Genomic DNA, 27,114 nt, shown 5'->3' on the forward strand with positions numbered 1-27,114 from the left:
CTTGAAACTTTTACATATGGTCCCAGTATCATCCAACTCGCTTAAGGTGGGTCTAGTGGCACCAATTTCCTTTGTTAGAAAGGTCACATGATTAAACATCTACTGGACAAGCGTGTGTGAGTGCGCTTTTGTTGTGATATAATGTATGTTGTATTTAACCCTTGTAAAACAAATGTTGGATGCCTCACAGATAAGATAAGAGAAGCTCTGTAATGGTCTCTCAAAAGCTACACAAAATTTTATTATATGACTGTATAAATTGATTTGTTATTTGTAATTGTAAGGCGTTTATTTAACTCTCTATTGAATGCATATAAGCAATAATTACAAATGCGAAATATTCAACGAAGTGGTATTTATCATCCGTTCATAATTTTTTTTCAACTTCTCGCTGGATTTTTCATATCTGAATTCATTTGTAAATTTGCCTTAATTACAAATGTTTTCTTGCACTTTCATATTTTAATACCAAATATTTTTTAATATACAAATATTTTATGAAACACAGATAAAACAACGGTTTCCAATTGGTCTTGTGATAAACCATCCAGCCCTCGGTTCTACCAAATAATCCGAATAAGCTCTTTTAATGCAAATCCCCCCACCCCCAATTCATGAAGTTCTAATTCAAAACTCAACTTAAAAAATATTGAATCGCTCATTCTAATAGCCGTATCTTGAATATTTAGCTTTGGAATTATGTGACTGAACACAGCACATAATGATAATTCTTGATAGAAAGTTTGCAGGCCTAGCCAAATGAAATTGATTGCTTTTTATTGTAAAAACATTTAAAGAACCTCGTAGCAAATAAAAACATGTAAAGAACTGTCATCGAGAGAATCAATATAATAATAGGATTCCAGCATTATTTTTTGTGAAACAATACAGCACCGTATAAGTTGCGTGATGCTACTGCTCCGAGGTGGGATTGTTACAAGGATGAATCTCTGGAGAGTTCACTATACATATTAGATATTGCTTCTGAGAAGTGTTCTTTCGCTTGAGGCCTCTTAATCTGAAAAAATGAATGCACACATTTATTCATATGAGTGTGTGTGTGTTCTTCACAAGCTCTATCCGGTTTATTCATGTGGATTAATAATGGATTTGGACGACCAAGACTGAAGAACACCTCCTTCGTTATTGAAAATTACTATCAAGTCTCGTAAATTCTAAACACTTACCTTGAATGTCGGAGTCAACAAACCGTTTTCCATAGTAAATGGTTCCACTGTCAAAGTGATAGCTTTTACAAATTCGAAACCTCTAAGCTGCAGGGCATTAAGTGGTTACAAATATTTAGATTTTAATACTGAGATTTATAAATGGGTAGTCACAACAGCATGATTTGATGAACTTGCCTGAGCTTCTCTTCCTACAGCATCCATTTCAGCCAAGACAGCAGCCCTTGCTCTTGGATCATTGCAAAGTTGTGCTAAATCATCATACTACATTCATGCACACAGTTGAGGGAATAAGCAAATCATTGTGACAGCTCAATGAATCAAAACTTGCAATCTCAGCAAAATAAGACTGAAGGATATTGCCTACATGGAAGTTCGATAAAATTAGAAGGTTTTTCTCCCTTGTAGTTAAAATTAAACAGATTTTCCTTATTTTGAGATTTGGAATAACTGTTAGGGTCTGCGGAAACAAGTTTTATCTAAAGAAAAAACTAGTTAAATTACCATGATGCCTTCAGAATTAGCCCATGCTTTCAAGGCATCAGGGTCCACGGAGACAATAGCAACCAAAAAAGCATTTAAGCTATCACCTAAAAAAGGAAAACTAAGCATCAGCAACTAGGAGAAGGAACAAGGAGGGATGGGGAGATAGAAGAGCACAACTACACGAATCAAAGTTGCAAGACCTTAATTGCTTACCATATACAAAGCATTGTGCCACAAATTTGCATTTAGCATATACGTTTTCAATCTTCTCTGGAGCAATGTACTCTCCTTGAGCCAACTTAAAGATATTCTTTTTCCTATATTTTGAAATGCAAAGATTTTAAGCACATGCTTGATAAATGTAATTATAATTGTGATGGGTATGCTGAGAGAAGATATGAAATATTCACAAACACTGGGAAGCAGAACCAGGAATAATACAGACACCAACTCTAACAGAAATCACACGTATCAAATCTGTATTCAGTAGTCGAGCATGCTACAGTAAACACAGCTTGTATTTTGGAGGATGATGACAGCGAAGAAATTTAATGTTCTTTCCCTCACTTATCATATTTTGCACAAGCAATGATTAATAGTAAAAAGTATTATTCTACTTCGTAAGTTAGTTATATGAATCATACCACATTATTGGAGTTTATAAACAACCAACTTCCCAGATATATCATTCACCTAGAGCCCGTGTTTAATAACTTTCATAAGTCCTTTTTTTTTTTTTTTGGAATCTCCCCCTAAATCTTTTTAGCACTAAAGACCATTTGCTCAACTTTTTTGTCACCATCTCCACTAGCAGTCCTTTTTACACATACCACCATCTTGATTTTCTACCATTTTCTCTTCAACATATGCCATGACAACTTTCCCACATAAATAATTATTATGGATCTTGTCTTTCATTGTAACATATCCATAGTGTAATCCATATAACTGATCCTATAAATCAATAAATCTAAATACAAGATTGTTAATTCAAGGAAAAGAAAACAAAATCGAACCCGTGCATTTTTCCAAGACTCGGTTGTGAAGGTAGTCCGCAAACTAGGGGTATTATTAAACTTTTATCTCGTTAAAAATAGCACCCATCAAACCAACAAATAATTGATAACAATTCTAGTGCCTGTTTGAATTAGTTATGGAGAATTGATTTTGTACTTTATGAAGTAAATATGATTACAAAAGTGATTACAAAAGTGCTCCTAAACTTCCCCCCACTTTAGAGTCATTTAAGTTGATTCAATGAACACAGCACGCTTGCAGCTACAGGATTAAGACGGTGGTTAGGATTTAGAGACGATAATTTAAGTAGCCATGTTTTATTTTAAAACACCGCCCATAGTTTTCTCACCTGTCAATAATTTTGAGACGGCCACCAGGCAACCACATCCCAATATCGCCAGTATGGAGCCATCCATCCATGTCAATCACCTCTCTCCTGCTCGGTTCGATTCAATACTCAGGTAATTTTAAAAAGAACAAGCCAAAATTAGTTTAGTAGAACCACAGAACAGGCCAAGGTGATTACGTCTGAGCCTCGTCTTTGAAATAACCGTGGAAAACAATGGGACCCCTGACACAAATTTCGCCACGGGGATGGGGCAGATCTTCAGATGTGTAGCTCATTTCTGGAACATCAACAAGTTTTATCTCTGAAACAGAAAAGCAAAACTGTTGGCAAAAGACACAAAAATCGACAACCTAAAAGAAACTGAATAGGACCTAAATTCAAAATTCTCCATTTTTTTGGCCAGATAATTTAAAATTATTTGAATGAGAGAAAAAAGAAGGAGCAAGTGTTGAAACATTTTAAATCTTTGTTAGATGATAAAAGATATTATTATCAACTTTAGTCAAAATATGTCCTTTAAATACTAAAAACAAGGATGCACTAAGGGGATAATCTAAGTACAAGACCATCAAAAGCAAAACATCAGCAGTAGCCAGCCAACTAGCCTTCACATTAGTTTATGCATAAATACTTGAACCAAGGATTGAAATAACACTTATCCGCTGGAATTAAGCCAATATAATCTTTCATCAGAAACTGACAGGATCACGAGTGTTTGTTCCCTGTTCAACCCCATGAAAGATTAAAGAATAATAACGGTAATCCACTTTTGTTTCCTTCTTATCCCTATTATTCATATCAACTCTCTCTCCATCTACACTTGTAATTCCGCTAAAACAATCTCCTACAACCCCATATATAAATTAATAATGACTACGACCTCAATAAAATACTATAGCTCTAAAAGTCAACAGAAAAATCAAGGGAGAGAAGAAAACCACTCTAGGCCACTTATAGTGGGATTTTGCGACTCCAAGGGAGGGGAGAGAAAGGAGAGAAGTGATTAAAGTCCATTTATTTATTTTTTTAATGATCAAGTTAGTCGCAACAAAATATTTATCCTACAAATGTATCAAACAGCTTAAACTATTGGTCTAGAGTAACTTATGAATCTGAAACTCACATCAATTACTCACCGCATGCCGCATTAGGAGAACCAACATGTCCAGAAAGGTTGTCGCCCTCATCCATATAGCTTATTACACAAGTAGTCTCAGTCATTCCATATCCTTCAGAAACTCGACCACCGAAGCAACTGTTGAGAGTTGTAAGTTGTGACACATGATTGGACCAGGAAAATAGTTTTTGTTCAAAAAATATATCACATTCAGCAATAAATACACCAATAATAAAAAGCTTACATCTTCAAAAAATCCATTATATCAGGTGATAAAGGTGAAGCACCTGACACCATCATGCGAACTCGTCCTCCAAGTTTCTCCTTAATCTTATTGAAAACCAATCTGTCCCATATGGGAGATGGGTTCTTACCTGAAATAATGAAAAATATGGTAGTTAAGTAGGTTTTGTTTTTAAGTGATACCAAAGTGCACAAGGACAATCAGACATTTGTCTCATAGATGAGTTTCAAAGAGCAAGGAACTTTTTAACACCATGCCATCAGCATCATGATAGTTGAACCTCTGCCTCACGCCCCATTTACAGATCTAGAAGTTTTATGCTAAAGATTCGAGTCTGACTCAAACAACTAACTTCTAATTTGTTGCCATTGTGAATGTTTTATAAGCAGTCTCCTGAGAAAAATAATATATTTTCCACAGAAAATGTAAGAAACTAGAAAATTCTAATTTGACCTTCCAATTGCTCTTTGCGAAGGTAAATGCAATGAAATTTACCTAGTTACTTGATTTGTCTCATATGGTCTTTCTTCCTCTTAGTATTTTGTATCAGCACTTGTTTCCGAGATAACTGATAACTATTAAATCAATTGCCCAGGCCTCGTCTCACACTAGGCCTTAAAAATTAAATAGCAAATCATTAAGATGATCAAAGTATAAAATCTTTAATTCTTCTCCAGTCAACAGCCACTCGAGTCAAATATTTTTTTTTTTTAAAATGAAAGCCACATAAAGGGCAATTGGCCCATCAACAGCACACGATGTCATTGTGGGAGGGATTTTAAATACAATATTGACAGGGCACAATCGTTGTCAAATTATCATCAGGGTTTACACAAAAGGAATCAAATAGCATAGCAAATATGTTGGGAAAATACACACACACACACACATATAAAAACATGTTCAGTCATAGTGAAAGCACTTCACCGTGCAATATTGCTTGCTTTTTAGCATTGTAGGCAGCATTAAATAGCCTCTCCCTCAGACCACCAGATGTTTTGACAGCATTAAGAATGCTGCAAAAGGAAACAATTCAATCAAATGACACAACAAGCACACCAAATACCAATCCTGGAAAGCACTAAATTATTGTTGTACCCAGCATATATTCTATTATAAAGCCGAGGAACACTACAAAAGATAGTAGGTCTTAGGACAGCAAGATCATCCATCAATTTCATATTGTCCTGCATGTGAATGTTTCAAAGAAGCATGTCAAGCTTACCAGAAAATATTACCCCATATGGTGAAAACAAAGCTAAGTATTTCTAGCTTCTTTATAAACTAAGCAGTAGTAATCACCAGATCCATGCAAACAAATCAAAATCAGAATTAAAATGCATTAATAATTTAGTAATTTGGAAAATGCATGATCTTATTTACAACAAATTAAGCCTAAAAAAAGTGAAAGGAAGAAAGAAGCTTAAATGATTCAGAATACTCGCCCCCTGATAGAAGCCAACTGCAATTCCAAAATATACTGTCATGACCTGGTTTGCTCGTTCATAAATATGTGCCAATGGAAGATAGGATATGTAACTGAAAATGAAAAGAAACTCTTGATTAAGCTAAAGAATGAGTTTGTGGTTCTTCGAATTCATGTAATTGATCTGAAGAAAGGAAACTCATGAAGGTTGGACACAGAAAACAACCACACACTCCTGACAAACAGAGACCAGAACCAAAAATTTAAAAAAAACAAAAAATCAAGTTTTTCCTTTTTCTTTTTTTTAGGCGTTTAAATATGAATATAACAGGAAATAAAGTGATGCTCTCCGTACGGAAAATGCAGATACAAGAAAATCTGGGTAAATCATGGGATTCCAACACTCTTCCTCAATCTCAACTTGTTCAATCCTGAGATGATGCACATGATTTTTTGCAATGCTAATAGTTCAAATAATTCACGGCAACAAAATTGTAATCAGTGTCTGAACCTTCCGCAGGTGCGTCACGCGTCATGTGCATAAGAGGAAGTTTCAATGATGTTTGCCCATCTTGGGCTTCCATGTCGAAAGCTAATCCCAGGCCAAATTGTTGAAGAACATGGTCAAGTTTTATGTGGCTCTATCACCATGAGAAACTTTTGGAGCTATTGATTCTCTATCTTCATATATGTATAGTAAGGGTTGGTGACAAAAAAGAGCCACTCACTCCAGACAAACAAAGCCCAAAAAATTACAAAAAATAAACGAGCAATAAAGATGAATAAAACAGGAAATAAAATGTTGAGATACAGCAAGTCAGTGACAATAGATATGAGAGATCATGAGGCATAAATCATGGGATTCCAACAAAGACTCGTAAGAATAATAAGCTGTTAAAGCAAAAAGGGGCAATAACTGTAGATGTTAAAAAGAACTCACACATCAGAGGGATAGAATTTTTCATTTAAAGTGGCCCCAGCAACACTTGCAATAAAGTTTCCATGGGTCAAGACAGCCCCCTAGCCAGAATTTGTTCAGAAAAAATATCAAGAAATGTTTATATAGCTACTGTAAGAAAAGAAAGCAACATGGGAGAATAAATACCATTTTCATCAATCAGCAATAATTTTAAAGGAACCTACACACCTTTGGGGTTCCAGTTGTACCACTTGTATAGCAGATGGTCGCTACATCATCAGGTTTTGGTGGGCAAAAAGGCATGGGATTGCTGCTTCCCTAGATAAAAACAGCAGAAAGAATGAGGCAGCAAAAATAAGTACAGCGAATCAAATCAATCACAGACATAATTACTTATGAAGCTTCAAAATCAATGTGCTCCAACATATGCATGTTCTTATCATTTCAAAACCATTTTAATTTAACTTACCACAATTAAAAATGAAAAAGAAAAAGTGAAAAAATAGTCATCGTGTTCACGGTTTAATTAGGCATAGAAAAAAGAAAAGGAAATTTGTGTGCAGCGACAATTCTTAAAAACATTTAAAAAGTATTCATGACAAGACAGCATGCAATATGCAAGGATTTTATATGCAAGCAGCAGCCATCATGTTACATGTATCTGTCTAAATAAAGAGACGAGCAATTTAGACCCTAAATTTGCATACTCAGATTATAACAGAAGCAGAAAGAGCTGTTGTCCTTTGAAGCAAAGAATATTTAAAGACTTGATTATTTGGGCACGATCGTATGTCAACAGTCAACTACATAGTTCTTTCAGACAAAAGAGTAAATATGGATGATCTTACATTATCTCCAATAATAATTCAAAAAATCGGAACAAAATTTGTAATATGCAACCACAGAAAGAAAACGCAGAGGAAACAGAGAATGAGAGAGGAGAACATAAGTAACATTTACTCACTAATCAAGGGAGGCATAAAGTAAAATATGAACAGACTTTATAATACATCAGAGAATCAACAATCTTCAACAGCAGCAAAAAATAGAGTACCAGATTAAGCAGCTTTGAATAACTAATGATCTTAACTCCAGCTTTGGATGGAAGAGACGGAATTTGATCATCCATACCTCCAACTACCTGTACAAGAACTATAACTTAGCAAATAATTACTTTATGCACAAAGATTTAATGGCAAGCACCGGGCATAAATACATACCACAACTAGACGTACAGTTGGAATATCTGATAAGTAGCTCAACAGCTGTAAGATCAAGCAACAAGATAAATAAATTTCACTAAAGAAAATTCAAATTCATGAATATGAAAAATAGTGGAGAAAAAACATGTAAAGCATCTTCCTTTTCATCTCAGGACAACCAATTAATTGATTCTAAACACATTATGAGTAACAAAATTGTTCCCTTCCTCATTTAAAAAAATGTAATTGGCCTCAAAATATAGCCAGTGCTTCAGTGTAATGTGGAAACCAAGCCTAGTACAAAATCATGAACCTTTAACTGCAACTCTCAATTTGTTATTAGCCATACGTGATTCCTCAAGCAAGCAAGAGTTTAGGGTTAAAATTCTAAAGAAGCTAGCATGCAGTAACCATTCTGCAGATTTTTTTTTTTTTGATAAGCTGGAAAAAAAAAACATTAACAGCCTGAAGCATGGTCTTTGTCTTCACAGCACTAGAACTTAGAACCATTCTGCAGATGATAGTTTTCCTGAAAATGCTCCTAGCCAGTTTCTTATTTTTCTTCACATATCCAATTGATTTCTATTAAAGTTAAACCATCATGGTAAACAGATATTAAGAAAATTGGAGAGAAAACTCCATCAAATGATATTCCTGTGTCTCTCAGGTCTCAACTTTGTGAATCTAACTCTGCATCAGGAGATTTAGGACCTCTTCTGCAGCACACAAGATGCAGCCACAAAATAAATCTTAATATTTTACACGCATATGCACCCTTTTTATTAGTATTTTCACTAGACAATATGCTTGGACAATTATGGTGCTTGCAACATAAGGAAGTATCATACTCTATCAAGCAAGGACCGAAGCCGACATAGTGACATATACTTACTGAATTTAATGTTTGAGGCACACAAAATATAACTTGTACGGTAGCATGGTTAACTATATACTTGACAGCATCAGGACCTACAGAGAAAAACAATGACGTACTCTTAAATTTAACACAAAAACAAAGCAAATATGAAGCATAACTGTTCCATAGTAAATGAAGAGCAACCAACCAAGCGTGTCATATAATGGTACAGATATGTATGAATATGCAGAGCAAGCATGATCAACAATGAGCCACTCGGGTCTGTTAATAAAATATAGCCCAATGCAGGAACCCTGTATGAGAACACAACGTTAATTACATGAAGTGATGGATCATGAATAATAGAAAACATTAGTCAGTCATAGAACTAGAGCTTAGTAGTCACCTTTGGGATTCCATGGTAAACCAAACCAGAACCTATTGCTGACCTGGCAGTACCTGCTTCTCCATAAGTCATCCATTTGTACCTTAAAAGCACAGGAAAATAAAAATGATGAGAACTTTGTAAAAGCAAGCTCAAATAGAAAATGCAAGGAAGAACTAGAGAGCCTCAAAGGCTAATCAATGAGATGCTCACTCCCCAACAGTTCCATCAACTCGAATCCGAGTTCCCAGATATCTGTAATCTCGGAAAGTTTCAACCGAGCGCCTGTAATGAGAGAGGCAAGAAACATATTTATCAACTTCTATGGTGAGAAAAATGAACTCATATGAGTATTGCCCACTGAAATTACAAGTCAAACTTTAGCAAACTGATGCCAGAATTTTCCAGAGAAAATCAGTAGTGCTCACACAAAGTTATCATGCAGTGAACCAATTTCAGGATGATCAGGAAACCTGCTGACCAGCTTCAATGGTGAACGGGCAGATCTGAAATAATAATTATAAATCACGTCTTAGCAAGGATAGAATGACATATAAAAAATAATATAAAGAAAATAAGAAGAGGCATACCTGTACACATTCCATTTTCCTGTCTGTAGTTTCTCTGGTAGTACAACACTGTATCCTTGCTCTGCTCAGAAGAAAACATCGAACTAGTAACATCAATATCAACAAATCATTACTACTAAAAGGCACATCAACAAATCATGCAGATGAAAGGATCAAATAGCAAATGGATTTAAAATTTACTAGATTCAAGGCAATTTAGAAAATAATCAGTTGTGGATAATATTAACATTGATGTTCACAGAAGCAGGCCAGCCTGCCCCCCATAAACTCACATTTCCTTATATAAACAAAATAAAGGATGTGCTACCAAGCAATGCACAAATGACATTCCATTGTAGAATCTTACGTCCTTTAATTGTCTCACAAAAGAAATGCCCAAGGATCTGAATAAAATATCAAGAAAAATAGAGCCGAAAAAGCATATGCAATGCCTTTTAAAATTCTAGATCCTTCTCTTGGTTTGATGTTTTGATAATACAAGTCCAGATTTATCATATAAAAGAAAAAATAGTGGCATTCATAAATTTCAACAAACTAGATAAATTTATTTCATTCAGCTTCATCTGACTAGAAGACAAGAAGTTCTTTCAATTTGGCTCAAAGAAGTGGATGCTAGGAATATGATGCAAGAATCCTCAAACATAGCCATACAGGTTTGTCCAACTTTGAGTGTCGCTCACCAGTACCTTTCTCCAAACCTTTAAAACATCATAGCACTGCCCTATACCGATAGGTTTTTTAATTGAAAAAGTTTCTTCATTACATTCAATTCCAAGAACGAGGAAAGAAAGCAGCTGACTCCTGTCAGTCACAACAAAAAGCATCCTCCGAGAGTAGATCGCTGGTGTTTGTACCTTTTTTTTTTTCCTAAATAAAAAAGCTTGAACCATCTTTGAAAAGCATATCACAACGTCTACCTCCAGAAATTGGATATACAGAGCTCTGTCATTTCATCACTCCAGAATTCAGATTTTTCTTCCTGCCTATCGCATATACCCAGAATGATGGAGTTCCACATCAAAGGGAAGTTGTAAGAAAAAAATGGAGAGGGAAAGAAAGAAAGTGCCCAACATCTAGGATCAACCAATGAAATACATAAGCGCACTTTGTTAACTTTGACGAGCTGACTCTGCCTTACTTTGGCATAAAGTCAGAAAGCCACCAATGAACTTATAACGGTATCACCACAAACTAAAGCATTAGATGCCGACAAGAGATATTCCTCTATAAAGAAAAGCGTGTCATTGGATATTCCACTAAGATTAAATTAAAAGTGGACCTACTTTTCTACACAGGAACACAATAATCCAGTTTCCGAATAAGCTCCGGCTGTGCAACATCAAGCATGGATAGCAACATAGATTTAAAATAGATGGAAAAAAGTACCGAGGACGAACTCGCCGGCGGTTAGATGTGGTCGAAGCTGGGAAGAAGAGTCAGTGGTGGAGAGAAGGTGGCCTTGAATGGCTCTGAGACGACGTTGAGCGGGAGAGGGATCCATGGGCGACAGAACAACAGCTCAAAGGAGGGAAGTAACGAAAGAAAGCCAATCCAACTCGCGCTCTCTTGATATTGGTGATAGTTTACAGGGATCGATCGAATATCCAAACGGAAAGGAAAATGATTGGGACCGAAATGAGAAAGGACTACGTGGCACACAGAACAAGGCAAGTAGAATGCGCTTTCAGGTTTGGATTGGATTTAGTTTATTTCGTTTTGCATTAAAGTCACAAGACACGAATTTTACTCTTCCAGTTTGATTAAAAAATTTTAATTATTTTATCTCTCACATTTAATACTATTTTATCTAAATTAATACGAATACTATAGTCACATTCATTACGATTAATTAAGTAGAACTTGCATTTAAGCTCGGGACTGCCGTGCGGGCGTGGAGGTGGGGGGAGAAGTGAACACGCAGAAGTCATGAAGCGCGTCGTGGCGTGTATGAATCGTGAAGAAACTGATTCATTTTTGGAATTTTATATGGCTTCATTCATAGTGGTAGGGTCCTTATATAATTTGTGAGTTGTGTACTTTTTACTGTATTTCAATCATTTTTCACTCATCCAAATAAAAAAAAACAAGATCCAAATTTCCTCATTTAGTTTTATAAAACTTATGTGACATTTGCAATTACTAATATGTATTTAATTAAACATAATCAACCATCAACATGCGTAACATTAAAATAATTTGAATTGATACTATACACACACACTCTTTATGATTGTACTATATCTGAATAATATTTAGCTTTTCCAGGTCAAAAAAGAATTACGTGTATTTTATAAGTTTTTGGGTACTACGTGCAACCAAAGGCAAAATCGATGATGTTAATTTAATTGCAAAAATTTAAAAAGAAAATATGATCTTAAAATGAGCAGATCATAATTCAGGAAGAAAGAACTAAAGTGGGCCCATCAACGCTTTCTTTTCTTTTTTTTTGGGATGTGACTGTAAAATGGGATCATCGTGAGAAACAATGTGGGGCACCTTTTTTATTCGTTTTTATATCTTTCTCATCTTAAAGATATTAAGATATTTTTAACATATCCGGCCAAAAATGAGGATATTTTTAAGGATCAAGCTTCGTATACGTATATAAGCAGGGCGGATCATTTCGCGCGAGGTGAACGTAACCTTGAGTTGACCCCGCAGGCAACCATCTGTGGATGAGAACAAACAAAAGCATGACCCAGTAAAACAGAAGCCTAAAGAGGGCCCAAGACAAACCTTCTTTCGCAATTATCCAAACGGAACCAAACAGACCCCAGAAAAAATCCATCAACGTTTTTCTTTCCCCCTTAGTTATGCTTTTGCACAAGAATAGTTTTTCTCCCAGGTCAGTCTTGTGACAAAAACTATTATCATGACATTTCTTCACAACTTAATTTCTCAAATAACCACGTACACATCGACAAAATTTGAAATGAGTTCACAATTTATAGCAATTTCTAGGAATTTTTTGTTATGTGGCGATTGATGATCCTCTGCATTGACTTCACTTATAAATATTTCTCAATACATAGTTCATGATGCAACGATATTAAACTATAAAAAACATATTTTTGACAAAATTGATTCCCATAATTCTAACCTCATTTATTAACGAATACATTTTTCAAGTTTCTATTTCCACATTAATGTGTGGGAACTAAAATTTTTGTGCTAAATTTAAAAAAATCAACTGTTTTAATATCGACTCAACCGATATTCAGTACCTCTTATAATTAGAAATTATCAAAAACATGTTAATTATTAACAGACACTATAAAATCCGTAGTAAAATGAAAAATGCACTATTTGAGAACCTAGGCGGACGGAGTGCAACTGTTGATCTTTCGTGGAGTAAAGAAACAATGTAACAAATCGTTATATAATAAAAAGGTAGATTTTCATAACTTTCTCACCTCAGAAAACAAGAGCCAGCGTGACTCAAGCAGGAAGCCTCACAAAAAGAGAATATAATTTACTGTAATATAAAAAGACAACACTGCCGAACATTCAGTATTTACGTATATTCCTATTAGGCAAAGAATGGTCCACGCCTGGGCCAACATTCATCATCTAATGAAGCAATCACTGGAACTTGCGAGATCTACACAATTCACAGATAAGCTAAACGCACTACCGAGTCGAGACATATTGATCACTCATTATTAAAAACCTCCAAACTTCCCTTGTCACCACTAAAATGACACGCCCCCAATCAATAAGTTCGACTTTTACGCCCCCACTAAGATGTCTTGTATTCTATACACGCTTAGAAGAGCTCCATTAATTGCTGTGTCACATCTGCGCAAAGGAACAATCATTAACTAACCATAATTATTAGAGAGAGAGAGAGAGATTAAATAAAACTTGTCGCATCTGCATCGAAGAAATTCATTTATCCAGTGCTAATGAACAAAGCATTTCAGAACGGAACAAATTCAACAATGTCGCTCGAAAGCAAATAGCAAGTCATGGGACTAGTACCTTGAAGAATGGATGGCGTTGTCTCGAACTCCTGCCATATGTTCCGATAAGCAGAAAGATCCATGTTCAAAAACTTGGCAGCAAGATGTGCTGCTCCAGCAGCAATATGATGCGGTTTAAACTGAAGCCACAGGGAGCTACGAAGCCTGCAAAACAACAATTTTCAGCTTCATAAGACCATAGAAGATAAGCTACTGCCCCGAGCACAGTAGCATTTCTCATCACAAGTGAGCTATATGTCTGTAGTCAAACTAACCATTTGAGGCAACATTAACAGAAGCAGATTCTTGTACAACTTAAGCATATATTCCCACCATGACAGAGATCATGCCAGCGACTAAGATGAACAGTTACATAAACTAAACAATAAAAACAGAATTGAGCATTCATACCAAGTGGTAAACACATTAACGTTTCCTTACCAACTAGAAAGGCAGCAACTCAGGAAGAATAATAATCCAAGAACCTCTGCAGGATTGCTGATAGTACAAAACTATTATGTTACACTCATCTACAGAATTTATCAGACTTCCTGGGCCAACTGTGCTGTGGGGGCTTTTGACCTGGACAGGCTTGCTAACATGCACATTGGAATTCTCATAACAGATGCATCTAATTCCAAAATCACAGAGTGATGATATCCAGATAGTGGATAAATGCTGAAACTTTGAGCATCATTACATGATATCTAGCATTAAAAAATCTTAAGTTTTGAATTATCCTTGCCCAAAATGACAATCAATATACAATAGTAGTTTGTTGATGAGTGCTGGACAGAAACAGTTTGCTTCTAAATAGCCAGCAGCTTCGTTGATAGTTAAGTGGACAATGGAGTCGTCATGCAAACATAAGTTTGCTTGCACAAAACTGGCACAGATCTTAGGTTTCCCCAATCCCCGCCCTCCTTTTGGTGAAGACAAACTCCCCAACAATTCTCCTGTGAGTACTTTTGTAGCTTATAAGAAGCTACTTCTTAGGCTCCCCCCCCCCCCCAAAAAAAAAAAAAAAAAACCAAAAATCCCCCCACCCTTTTATTTTTTCTCTCTTCTTTGAGGGACAAGAGGGCACTCTAAAAGAACAGCAAAAGGCAACTATCTTCCTCTGGAAAGCATAAGATACAGGCTCCGGTACATGTACACATTTGCATGGTTTACTCACAGGAGCCAAAGCTTTCATATATAATTGATCATTTGATCGACCCAGGTTTAAAAATCCCTTTACTCATTGGAGATATTGATAGATCATCAGGATGCTGTTGAAGACGAAAACAATGTCAAAAGAAATGAGAAAACAAATATGAAAAGAAAATTTCAAATAGGTATCACAAATTTACAGCAAATTAACAGGCCCTTTACTGTTGCATGAATGCAACATTGCCATACACCAAGGTTTTCAAAATCTCCTGTTTATGTGTCAAATACACACCGGCCCATGTGCTAGTGATAATCAAACACATAAAAACTTTATTTTGGTTCGAAAAGTACAAAAATATACATGTCCATATATTCATGTATATGTATATATTCCATACCAGTCATGAAAAATTTCTTTGTTCTGCTATTACAATAAGTTCAAATTTGAAAAGCACAAAATACAAATTCAATAACTTGACGCAAAGGACTTGACACCCCAAATGAAAAATGGTGGAATACAAAATGAAGTGGAAAAAATGGTTTTCAGGATGAAAAGTCACCCTAGTATCCTTTCAAAAACTGTCAAGACTTGAGATGATTACAAGGGCATGATAGACATTGCAAATAAACAGAAGAAAGCGAATCCACTTCATACACGTTTGCCAAAGGTGCATTAACAACACATTGAACAATTGAAAAAAAAAAAAAGAAAGGTTAATAATATAACCAACTTGAAGCCCTCAGATGCTAACACCTAGAATAAAAACCCAAGATCCATCTTTAAAAAACAACTATATCACTCACATTGTAAAATATTCCCCAAAAATAAAGATTTAATCTGTAGAACCCTGCCCAGGAACAATTTTCTTTTGAATCAAGTAAATTGGACCCAGTTGAGACACCCCCATTACTAAGATATTGTTTCCGGACTAAAGAGTCAGTTTGTCTTCAAATTTTGTTTGCTTATTAATTCATGAAAACAGAGGACCTGCCAATAGCCTTGTGGCCAGCGAGATGTAACCCATCCATGGTGATGGAAGCTCATGGGTTTAATCCTGCTATTAGCTCAAGCACTTACTTGCCCTATGTAATTCAAGGGGGAAAAAAATAGATGACCCACTACGCTTTCAAAATTCAGAAAATCTTATTCCCTTCTGTTGGTTTTTAATTGTTAGATCACTCTCTCAGCCCATTCGCAGCATGGTTCAGAGTTCATGACCTTCTTTTCACCCACATTAAAAAAAAAAAGAGCAACGATGAGCCATATGGCAAAAGGTCACCAGCATAAAAGCTTGGCCTAGAAAGTAAATCTGGGTTGGGTGTCTTGTGCCAGTCTTGGGCAACCCAAAAAAAATTGGATGGGGCATTTTCAGGGTAAAGCAATCCATTAGACATCAGCAGTACAACTTCAGATGTAAAAACAAAAGATTCCATGAGGAGCATATGAATCCGCCAGCTAAGATTATCAAACAGGCCAGCATGCTAATCTTGCGAAGACCCTGCAATTGTATGCATGCCAAAATAATCAATATCCCATGACAGAATAACTACACAGAGCTTGCGCTCTAAAGAAAAATACTGTGAGAATCAACACTATCTTGAACCAAAAATAGGGTGTGAGACACCAAGGTATCTTCCTCAGCCACTATATCTCCAGACCTCAAGAACATGACTTTGCTTGGATTTAACACCCAATGCCCCATATCCTGTCTCCTAGACTAAGTTTTCCAGTCCAATCACTGTGTTAGGTAATGAAAGCAAGGCAAACCAAAAGGGGGCCTGAACAGTCACAACAGGTCAGAACATATCAAAAGCATGTAAGGGAAAGAGATTGAAGGTAGGTATCAGATCAAATTTGACAGGAGCCAACTAATCTTCAAAATGAACGAACAGAACAAGCGAACATCAGTATTTGAAATACAGGATGCATGGGGTTAATTAACTAAGATATAGAGAATGATAACTCACCCTTCACTGACTAAGTTTAACGCCAGATTCACCAACACAGTGTGTGATAGACCTAACTTGTTAAGAACAGATGTCAGAGGAGCAAATGGATGCTGTACATTGAGCTCAAAGTTAAGAGTGGTCAATATCAACTGCTCAGCCTGAATTACTCGCTCACGATGCTGTTCAAACCAGTCCTGTAGACAACTCAACTCATGTTAATGAATATGAAAAAGACATTTAATATATTTAATATGCATGTTAATAAGCCTCCAATAACCAACTCACTAATAGCACTTGTATTTAACTTGACAGGAAAAAATCAAAATGAAGTTTTCATCAATCACATATCATATTGTCACAAGTCATCAGAACCAAAGCCATTTATAGTAATAATCCAGAACCAAGAGCAACTACAGGATATCAACCAAATATATAGACATATTGATAGATTGTATCTTAAGGCAATAGTTGTCTTCCACATGCAAATATAGTGTAAAAGAAGGGAATAATACTCACAACAGGAAGCCGATAGGACAACAAAGTAAAATCTTGTTTGTGAAGGATTTCACTGGACACCCTCAATACGTTATTCAATGGGCGTGGTGTTTCCTCAGACTTTGCAGCTAGAAAAAGAGACGCAGTAGCAATCAACTGCAGGAGAGGAAAAACAACACTAATAAAAACCCTGTTTGAATATACAGGCAAAACTTGAAATGGCATCTATCCTAACAGTAGCCATAACTGTACCATTTAGAGCAGGTGCATATTATAGTTTCAGTACTAGTACATTTCTAAGATACTTCAAGAAAATACTCAGAGCTAGAGAGAAATTAAAAACTCACAAATCTGTCATGGCAAGCATGTGACCTTCGAACAAAAAATCTGTGGCACAGGACCATAGCTGTTCCTATAGTAGTTTGCGGCCTGGAGAAAAATAAGACGTGGTTTTATTTACAAGTACCAAGATCATGAGCACTATTTTTTCAAGAGCACAAAATATGATCAAAACTTTAAACTAAGGATGGGAAAACATAATGAATAGAGAATTTCAGATCTGGATCTTACAATTCAAGCCGCATTCCAAGATTCTGAAGGAAAGCACAGTAAGAGTAACGCAAGTGTGTCTCATGAAGTACATCAATACCATCTTTTCTAGACGGAGAACATCTATCGATCTCGTCCCTTGACAAAAAGATGGGTGCGTCGTCTTCAAACCTAGAGATATCACGCTTGCAGCAAGCTGATGTAGAGGTATCAGCATTTTGTCTCATAAGAGGAAGAGGAAAATTATATGATGAAGGGACATCATCATGGATCGGGGGTGGAAGACAGTATCTCCAGCTTTCATCCCAAGTAGGAACTGAGTATTTTCTTCTTTTCAAAGATGATGGGACAGCATCATACTTCATATAGTTTGCATGATCCGTGTTGTAAAACTTGGAGTTGCCATTGTGCTCCCCAAATTTTGCCCAGTAGTTCTTGTTATAATTCTTATGAAAATAATTGTGCCTGCTTCTTTTCCTATTAGTGCTGTTATAGTTATTTCCATCAAATGTGGACCAATAACCACCATGAAATGTATGTCCTTCCCCCTGAAAATTTTGCGCAATAGACATTATCCCTGCAGCAGCATAAGTCAACGAAATTAGACGCGAAGTTATAGCTTCTCCATAAATGCCATAAGAATGACAAGCATACCAAAAAATAAAATAAAAACAATATCGACTATCAGATTTGATTATGTTCTCTTGAACTATTTTTGTTCACGATAAGCCACCTGCTAGCGCTATCAGCCAGCAACTCAGAAGAACGTCTGAGTTGGCCAACTTCTAGCTAAAACGAACGCGGTTCCTCATACGCACAATTTGCGATCCTCTCATACAATAAAATATTAATCTGAGGACATATTGCATACAAACGATACAATTCAAGGGAAATAAACATCAGCTCATAAAAGTTCCAGACCTGAGAACCCTGTATCAATCGTCCCCCAGGTAAAAAGCCATTACAACAAAACAATTTCTATATCAACCCTGATATCTAGTGCCACAAGAGACAAATCAATAAAAAGTAAGGACTTTCAAGCTTGGAGTTTCATCATGCAGATCTCGTCCTACGTAAATTTCGCAATTAAACAAGGTCGTAGGAGATGTTAATGGATAACCTGACTAGCAGCGAAGCCGATCTGATGAGGAGATCAAAGTTTAAAGATTGAGTATTAGGATGTAAATTAGGGTTTTGAAGGAAAGATGATGACTCCGAGTCTCGGTCCCTGGGAAGGTCAAAAACAACAAAGGATTTGTCAGGTAAGGGTTGTCTAGAACAGCAAAGCAACGGCCACGTTTAAAGTTCCTTCCCCGTTGCGTTCGGTGAGATTGGTCCCTTGGGGTTGGGGGGTAAGCCTACCCGATCCACGTTCTCAACCGCTTTTTCCACTTTGCCTCTTCCTTTTCTTTTATTTTAACTTCTGAATTTAAAATTGTTTAACGGACCCGGATGTGTCCTCTTCAACGGGCCAGCTAGATCCAGTTTATCACTGGCCAGATAAATTAGCCCATTTGATATTTCAGCTTCTCTCTCTCTCTCTCTCTCTCTCTCTCTATTTTCAACCCGGTAAAAAAATGCATTTTACAGCAGGAGATGATCACAATAATGTATGATTATGTTTCTCTCCAAATACCAGGTGATGAAATGGTTGTTGGCTATTGTGAAACTTGATGAGGCATCAACTTTTTGTGCAGCGAACCACAATTGGTGTTTACGAGATAGTTAATCTATGGGTTGAAAAGTCGAAGCAATTCCTCGTATTCTCATCTCAAGCAAGGGATGGTACGTAACCACGTTGTCCTATTCAGGATCTGAGATCCCACCCACGTACTATGTTGCTTTTGTTTATGCTTGTGAATTTCAAGAAACCGTGTTTATGCATTCCCATTACAACTGTCAATTCTCCAATCCCCCCTCGCTGTGGTCCTCCCTTGTCCCAAATTCTATACATCAAAGTGTGTACGAAGTACAGGGTGCGGTTTATTAAAAAAACAGTTATGTGAACTAGTATTTGACATTAAAACATCAGGGAACAATGGATCAAAATGCTGAGAATCATGCAGCGCTTTTGGGAGAATTGTCGAAAGTTCTCAAATTGCACAGTGTGAGTTATAAACGGATCCCAGAAGAAAAAGAAAGGAAACCTGGGATGCACCGAATACTGACGGAGAACATGAAAAAGGATGAGATTATCGAAGTAGTCCATGGATGATATAGCTTGTAGAAAAAGCATGAAATTAAAGTAGGGACGAGAAATGGGACGCATCCTGCGGTGAAAGCATATGATCCCATCTGGCATCTGGTTTAGATCCATGCCAAACTCAGCACGCAGTACAGAGAGGAGGGAAAAAAAAAAAAAAAGGCAGAGTGAAAACAAGATGAGTCAATGAAAGGGAATCGTTTGTCAGTGATCACGAAAAAAATCTACAAATCTAGTTATTTATAGATTCACTAGACTTTTGCTGAGCGCTTACATAATTGGTGTGTTTCTCAGTGAATGAGTGGTGGCAGTGTCACCACTTATTACCACACTCTCTTTATTACTATGAATCCTGAGCAGCCCCTTTCCTCAATCCCCTCCCTCTTATTCAGTCTTAAAGGGACACCTCATCGCGTAAAGCTAGCCTCCTTTCCCGACCCCTCTCCTCTCCATAATCTCGTTCATCCTCCTCCCTCCACGTTTAAACCACGTGACACATGATCCCTTGAGATCCAGTAAGCTCTCCACCATCATGCATGTGTGCACACACTTCAAAATTCTTACTTATAATAAACTCCCCTGCGTTATTGTGTCTGGTCTTAGAGGTAGATGTTCATTGTGTTTATGATCACTGTCAAAATTTACTCACCTTTACTGTTCATTTCTGTGTTGAGTTGAGTGGCTAATTAATGTGGTGAGGAAGTGGCGGAGCGTGCGGTTGACGCTCCACCGAGGAGAGTTCCTAAGTGATTTTTCTCCATTGGATCCTTGACTATTTGCTTTGAGTTAACCACTATAAATGGCGGCTCGTGTGTTCTAGCACAAAGTTTTGTTCTCAACACACCACGCATCCATTGACACAGACACGCACAGGCGCCCTCTCTCTTTTTCCCTGGAGCATGTAGAGCACCAAAAACGCAGAGATGGGTAGGAGAACAAGGAAAGACTCCAAATCTTACACGCTTCCTTCGTCTCCATCTCATTCCTTCTCGTCATCTTCTTCTTCCGACTTCGAGTTCACCATCTCCATTTCCCCTCGCAAATCCTCCGCAGCCCTCTGTCCCGCCGATGAGCTCTTCTACAAGGGCCAGCTCTTGCCTCTCCACCTCTCCCCCCGCATATCCATGGTCCGTACCCTTCTCCTCTCCTCCTCCAGCACTTCTTCCTCCTCCACCGACACCACCGCTACCAACGGCGGCGCCCGTGACTCCACCGGCAGCTCCGCTGACTCCCAGTCTTCCTTCATCTCCGACCTCGCCATCTTCCCGGACTGCGACTCATCCCGTCCCAGTTCGGTGACAGAGGACGACGAGTTCAAGCGTCTTCATAACCCCTCTTCCTCCGTTAATCAGCAAAGCCATGTCAAGAAGTCCAAGTACTTCTCTTTATCGAGATTCTCCTCTGTCTTCCGCAAAGACTCGGGTAAGAACCGTGACCCGGATTCCGTGTCCGGGTCGTCGGTCAAGCGGATGAGCACGACCGCAAGAGAGGTCATAAGGAAGTACTTGAAGAAGGTGAAGCCGTTGTACGAGAAGCTGTCCCAGAAGCAGCAGCAGCAGCAGCAGCAGAGGACGGTACTGTCGTCAGGGTTGGCGAAAACAGAGAGATCGGCGAAAGAAACGGAGAGGAAAGAAACGGGGGGTGGAGGTCTGCTTGCTCATTCCTTCTCGGGGAATCTGAGGTACCCGCGGAGGAAACGCTGCGCTTCCAGCTGTCCTTCGTCTATGAGATCATCACCCAGCCACTCCGGCGTGCTTTCTCGAAGGGGATGGCCGACCAGTGGAGCAGGCAGGGCGGGCGGGGAAGGAGGAGCAATGTATTGCGGAGACACGGCTTCCATGGAAGAGTTGCAGAACGCAATCCAAGGCGCAATCGCTCATTGCAAGAACTCCTTGAATCAGAACAAGGCAATGGTCAGTAACGAAATCTAATCTAATAAGCCAGCAGAAGGTTTTCGTGATCTCTGTCTCTGTTTTTCGTTTCTACCTTTTCAAGATCTCATTGACATTAACCGTACAGAAAAAAACCAGAAAAAAAAAAGGTCGCCTCTTTTTTCTTTTTATTTTCTTTGCTCTGTTTTCTCAGTGGGAAATTGACGTGAAAGGAGGCTAGCTAAAAGCTGCATGTGACTGTACTATCAATAACTTTTCTGATCTGTAACGATAACTTGGCAGCATCTGAATCAAAGTTTTCAGGGAAATGATTCGTGAGCGTTTAGACGAATACTAGTAGCTAGCATTTAAATGATTCTGGATTCTAGCAGAGTTGGTTGAAATCCAATGGAACGGGATATGTGAAATTGTAAACAGCCAGGATGATGCATGTGCGTGAGATGGAAGGAAAATTCATGGGATGTGTTTGATGATGGGGGATAAGACGGTGTTTTATTTAAATGTGCATTTATTGTGAGGAAGCAGCGGATGGGAAGGTTCATTTGAAATGCAGAAGTGCTAGCTCAGCCTTGAATTTGATTTCTGCCCATATTGTTCTCGTTGGCGTTGAATTCCAATTGAATCCATTATGCTACTTGTAGCCTTTATTGTCACTTCCTCACGTCTCTGTTCCATTCATGTCCACGACGTGGCCAGAAATTTTGTGATGAACTAATGATTAAACAATAGATTACCAGTTTTTTTTCTTTTCTTTTTTTTCCCCTTTTTCTTTCTTGGGCCAAAGATCTGATAGTGCTACATTGACGGGCAAAAAAATTTGCTTTTTAAATAAATAAATAAAACTAAAGAATTCAAAGCGCACTAGGCCAAAGCAAAAAACAGCAGTAGTATTTATTGCATAATCATGTGGATCTGTCCTTGAATGAATTGACTTAGATAACACTATATTTTCCGCCTCGTGTATTATTATTTTCCTCTATGCTATTATTACGTGTACTTTTGAAATCTACGTGCATGCCGTACTTATGCTTGGCTTTTGTTCGATGCTAAAAATTTAAAAATAGAAGCATTTAGTGCAGTCATCCAAGCAATGATCATGACAGAATACTGCAGTGGTGATTTCTAACTTTGATCCACGAAATTAGATATCTGAAAATTGCTGCGAAAGACAGAATTGAAAGAGGCGTAAAGAAACCGAAACCAAAACACAGCAAGCTAGACAAGAATGGGGGAAAAAAAGTGTTTAATATTGAACCTGGGATTTCAGAAGACTGGTTCGAGCCACCGGGCATATTATGGTTTTAGTGCCAAGCAGTTCTGATCAACCAAATCACATAAGCAAATTAACTAAAATATACTCTCCCCATTCTTATTATTACATTTCCTATGAGGTGGTTCCTGTTAATTATGTCTCTCAGTGAGATATTGGTTTGAAGTGAAATTAAATAAGCGAAGAAGAAGTTGCTTTCACTCACTCTCTCATTAATTAACCTGGATGACAAAAACCTCCCCTCCCCCGGAACTGGCATGCCCGTACGGCCCCGCCGCGCTAATATTTGCATTACTTCATGCGCTCGTATCTAATACTCCTCCAGTCTTTAATATAGGACCCAATTGGTGAGTTGGTTTTGATCCTAAATATAAGACCCATTTCTCATATTTATCAATTTTCACTAAATTACCCTTATGGATACTCCTTCAACCATAATCAAATAGAAGAGGAAGATGAGGTATTAAGAAATATGATTGTGGTATTTTAGAAAAAACGTGTCATATTTCTTATAATTAACTAACTTACCTAACTTCTTTAATCTAATCAAATTAATTAAATGGGTCTTATATTAAGGATCGGAGGAGTATTTCCTTTAATTTGTACTATGTTGTTCTAATAAAAAGTTACTCGTATAACAAGGCCATAGAAGAAAGCGCAGGAAGCAGGCGCGAGCTAGTTACTACAAAAATATTAGCTGCTGGCACGAGAGCCCACGAATTGGAGGGGCTTATTTTATCGGGTGGTCCAGTTTTGCATTTTAGTACACCCTTGTCAATCTCGTTTAATCCAGTTGAGACTTCTACAGAGTCAGTTATCCTCACTTTCCAACTGACGCTAACCCCTTTTAATTACGATTCCATACAATTTTGATTTAGCTATATGACTCGTGCATGAGTAGTTTTATATTAATGCTCATCCGATTCTTAATACAAGATATAATTAACTAATTTGAGTAGATTAAAAATATTAGTTAAATTAGTTAATATGATATGTTTTCTTAAAAATATCCTCCTTAATTCTCTTTTTTTCCTCTCTTTGCTTGATTATTGTTGAGAAAATATCGATAGAGTTAATTTTAAAAAAATTAATAAATATATTAAATATATCTTACATATAAAACTAATATTAATTCTCAAATTAGGTCTTACGTTAAGGATCGGAAGAGTACTATCAAATTAACTTTTCAATTAATGGATATACGATCAAAACGCACTACTATATTAAAAGACTAAAAAATTATTAAACTATGGCTTATCAGGAACAATCGATCTTTTTCGTTTTTTTGGAGTCAGTATACTTGAATAAAACATATTTAGCGAGTGTGTGGGTGTGTCTTGATCAAAAAAGATTATGTGGGTGTGTCATAATAACTATATCAATTAAATATGTTTTAAGCATCTCATAAACATTACTTGTCTAGTATTGATGAGTAATGAGCTCGAAGATATTCTTCGATCGCCAAGATATTCTTCAGTAGAGTGAAGACATTTAATCATGATGACATTATACAGCTATAGTAATTTAGTACAAGTCATCATGCACTTGTTTTACTCAACTAACAAATAGAAAAATTTATAGCACGTGGGGTTAGCAAGTTGAAATCGAACGTATTTATATCCTCATATGGCCATAAAAACGGAATTAGGAATTGAGGATGATATTAATTTATATATAGTTCATATATATATATATATAACTAAATTATTAAGCGTTAAAACAATGAGTTGAAAAGTTTAAGAGTCAAATTCGTCGTAAAATAATTGTCGACGTTTAAGAAATATGATTGAGAAAGGAAAGAGGGAAGTGGAGAAATCTGGTATAGTTTGGTTGAAGAAGTGTACAGCTTCATTGACTGGTACGTAGGGAGTGATAACGATATAACACAGCAGAGATTCAAATTAATCAATGTACGTGAATCTGTCAAAGCTGATGAGAGCATTCAATTTTATCACTAACATATTTGCCAAATAAAACACGTAACTAGTAGCCTGCCTTTATCCAAATCCACTCACATGTCTTTCTGTCCTTTATACACACTCGTCTAAACTCTGCCCAAACAAGGATCTCACTGTTTCTCCTCTATTTTCTCCCTATACCCATTTTGATGGATTCATCACTATTCTATTACTCTCCCTTCTCGCTTTTGGTTGCCTCAGAGTATGGCATTCATTCATCTATATACCCAAAATCAAACAAATAAAGTTACCCTTGTCATATAATAATTTTGGACAAGTCAATAATGTTAATTGCAATCGATGGGCGAGGAAAATAAAATCAGTCGTGGAGCTTTTTCCTAGTTTTAGGTTGAGTTTGAAATGAAACAACAGAAACAAGCCACGTGCCATTTGCCACATAGCAGGCTCCCTCCCAATAATTGAAATAACAAGTCCCCATCAATGCAATAAGCCCTTTTCCATCTTTCCTTTTCATACCTGATATCGATCGCCAGATTGCTCCTTCTCATTAATTATCATCATCCTGCTCGTCCTCTTTCATTTGTTTCTTGCCACCTCAAGCATCCCTCACTTTATCCTGCTTTCTCAATATATTTTCAATTAGCTTTGTTGCTTAAATATATACGCTGCCTTAATTAATCTTAATTAGGAGCCGAAAACTGAGTCTTGTCATATCTAGCATCGACCCAAGTGCTCGTAACAATCTGGCACAGTGGAAAACATGTATCATCTTGAAAGAATATATATCAAAATCTTAATTACATCATCATTGAGATAAACCACCTCTGGTCCTAATTATAAAAACTAATTGACTAATTTGAAGATATTAAGGAAGTAAGTTGAGTTAGTTATTTGTCCTAAATATGTGTTGTCTTTCCTAAAATATCCTTACTAATCAAGTATATTAACTAGAACTATAATTATTATAAAGATTATCTAGGAAAAAATTGAGTAAATGTGAGAGACAAAGTGGATTGGGGTCTTATATTTAGGATCAAAATAAAAGTCAAACAGAGTCTTATATTAAGGATCAGAGGTAGTAGTTAAAATTATAGATTATAGATATGTTACTACTAAATAGTAAGTTTCTTTTTCAAGAGCAGGGAAAGGCATTAACCATACAAATGACCGATAAGGTCAGGAGGAAGAACTTTTTGCCCGGGGCATAGTATAAATCTAATGAAAGCAAATTTCTACAAACCTAGGGAGGTGGGTCTTTGATAATCATATATAAAATCAGTCTCCATGCTGGCTAACTATATATGAGCGAATTTCGCCATCCAGTTTGCGTGCTTGCTTATAATTAAGCGAATTCCCAGTCTCTTATTACTTACAGCGTCAAATGCTGAGCGGTTTCTACCATGGACGATGTTTAAAATATCCTGGAAAGCCTCTATGAAGAATCCGAGCATGACTTAATCCTCTAATCTGAAACCCTGAATCTAACAGACCTCCAAACCCTGCGGTTTAGCTTTTCCATGGGATATTGAAGGAATCATGTATGGACATTGGCGGTACATATCAAGTACAGTATTTGATTGAAGGCCGTCGTTGTATTAGAAAATGATATGATGATGTTCAAAGGACAAAGTAGCTAGTTACGTTGGTGTTTGGAACTGTCTCTCCAAATGTCGGATCCATTATTCCCCTCTTCACCTTTATTCGGCATACGGCCTTATCATCTTCATATCACATCAAACATCAATCATTAATCAGCAATATAATATAAAACAAATAAATACTAACATAAGAGTTATTTGACTAATTTGAATAGATTAAAAAATTAATTTAGTTAGTTATTTATAATAAATAAATATTGTCTCTTCTAAAATATCCTTACTAATTAAATGTGTTGATTAAAATTAATATTATTACAAAATTATCTTAAAAGAAAATAGATAATAT

The 27,114-nt window shown here is 36.8% G+C and overlaps 3 protein-coding genes across 4 annotated transcripts; 1 reads left to right on the top strand and 2 right to left on the bottom strand.

The window, feature by feature from the left end:
* Positions 1-725: 725 nt before the first annotated feature.
* On the bottom strand, positions 726-11,431 carry LOC114731022 (long chain acyl-CoA synthetase 6, peroxisomal). The gene is made up of 23 exons (XM_028918144.1): positions 11,165-11,431; positions 9,779-9,839; positions 9,617-9,694; positions 9,402-9,473; positions 9,210-9,291; positions 9,012-9,117; positions 8,840-8,916; positions 7,966-8,010; positions 7,800-7,886; positions 6,974-7,063; positions 6,767-6,846; positions 5,846-5,939; positions 5,499-5,587; positions 5,328-5,416; positions 4,401-4,530; positions 4,176-4,294; positions 3,217-3,340; positions 3,040-3,126; positions 1,887-1,990; positions 1,692-1,777; positions 1,365-1,451; positions 1,188-1,274; positions 726-1,018 (listed from the first exon to the last, which is right to left on the bottom strand). The coding sequence occupies exons 1-23, from the start codon at positions 11,277-11,279 to the stop codon at positions 935-937; spliced, it is 2,073 nt and encodes a 690-aa protein (XP_028773977.1). The 5' UTR covers positions 11,280-11,431; the 3' UTR covers positions 726-934.
* A 1,788-nt stretch (positions 11,432-13,219) lies between these two features.
* LOC114731023 (cyclin-T1-4) lies at positions 13,220-19,232 on the bottom strand. Of its 2 annotated transcripts, XR_003738872.1 has the most exons (8): positions 19,007-19,232; positions 17,908-18,463; positions 17,685-17,766; positions 17,359-17,493; positions 16,861-17,036; positions 14,182-16,391; positions 13,760-13,905; positions 13,220-13,576 (listed from the first exon to the last, which is right to left on the bottom strand). XR_003738872.1 is itself a non-coding variant. In XM_028918145.1 (7 exons), the coding sequence occupies exons 2-7, from the start codon at positions 18,456-18,458 to the stop codon at positions 13,545-13,547; spliced, it is 1,122 nt and encodes a 373-aa protein (XP_028773978.1). In that variant the 5' UTR covers positions 18,459-18,463; positions 19,007-19,227; the 3' UTR covers positions 13,220-13,544. The 2 variants fall into 2 exon arrangements, 1 of the variants encoding a protein (XP_028773978.1); XM_028918145.1 differs by lacking the exon at positions 14,182-16,391 and having other exon boundaries at positions 19,007-19,227.
* A 1,490-nt stretch (positions 19,233-20,722) lies between these two features.
* On the top strand, positions 20,723-22,730 carry LOC114731024 (probable membrane-associated kinase regulator 1). The gene is made up of 2 exons (XM_028918147.1): positions 20,723-22,002; positions 22,175-22,730. Exons 1-2 carry the CDS (start codon positions 21,013-21,015, stop codon positions 22,199-22,201), a joined length of 1,017 nt encoding a protein of 338 aa, XP_028773980.1. The 5' UTR covers positions 20,723-21,012; the 3' UTR covers positions 22,202-22,730.
* Positions 22,731-27,114: the final 4,384 nt, after the last annotated feature.

This window comes from Neltuma alba, unplaced genomic scaffold (assembly GCF_004799145.2).
Source record: "Neltuma alba isolate B1F8T4 unplaced genomic scaffold, ASM479914v2 tig00012795_pilon, whole genome shotgun sequence".
Lineage (NCBI taxonomy): Eukaryota > Viridiplantae > Streptophyta > Magnoliopsida > Fabales > Fabaceae > Neltuma > Neltuma alba.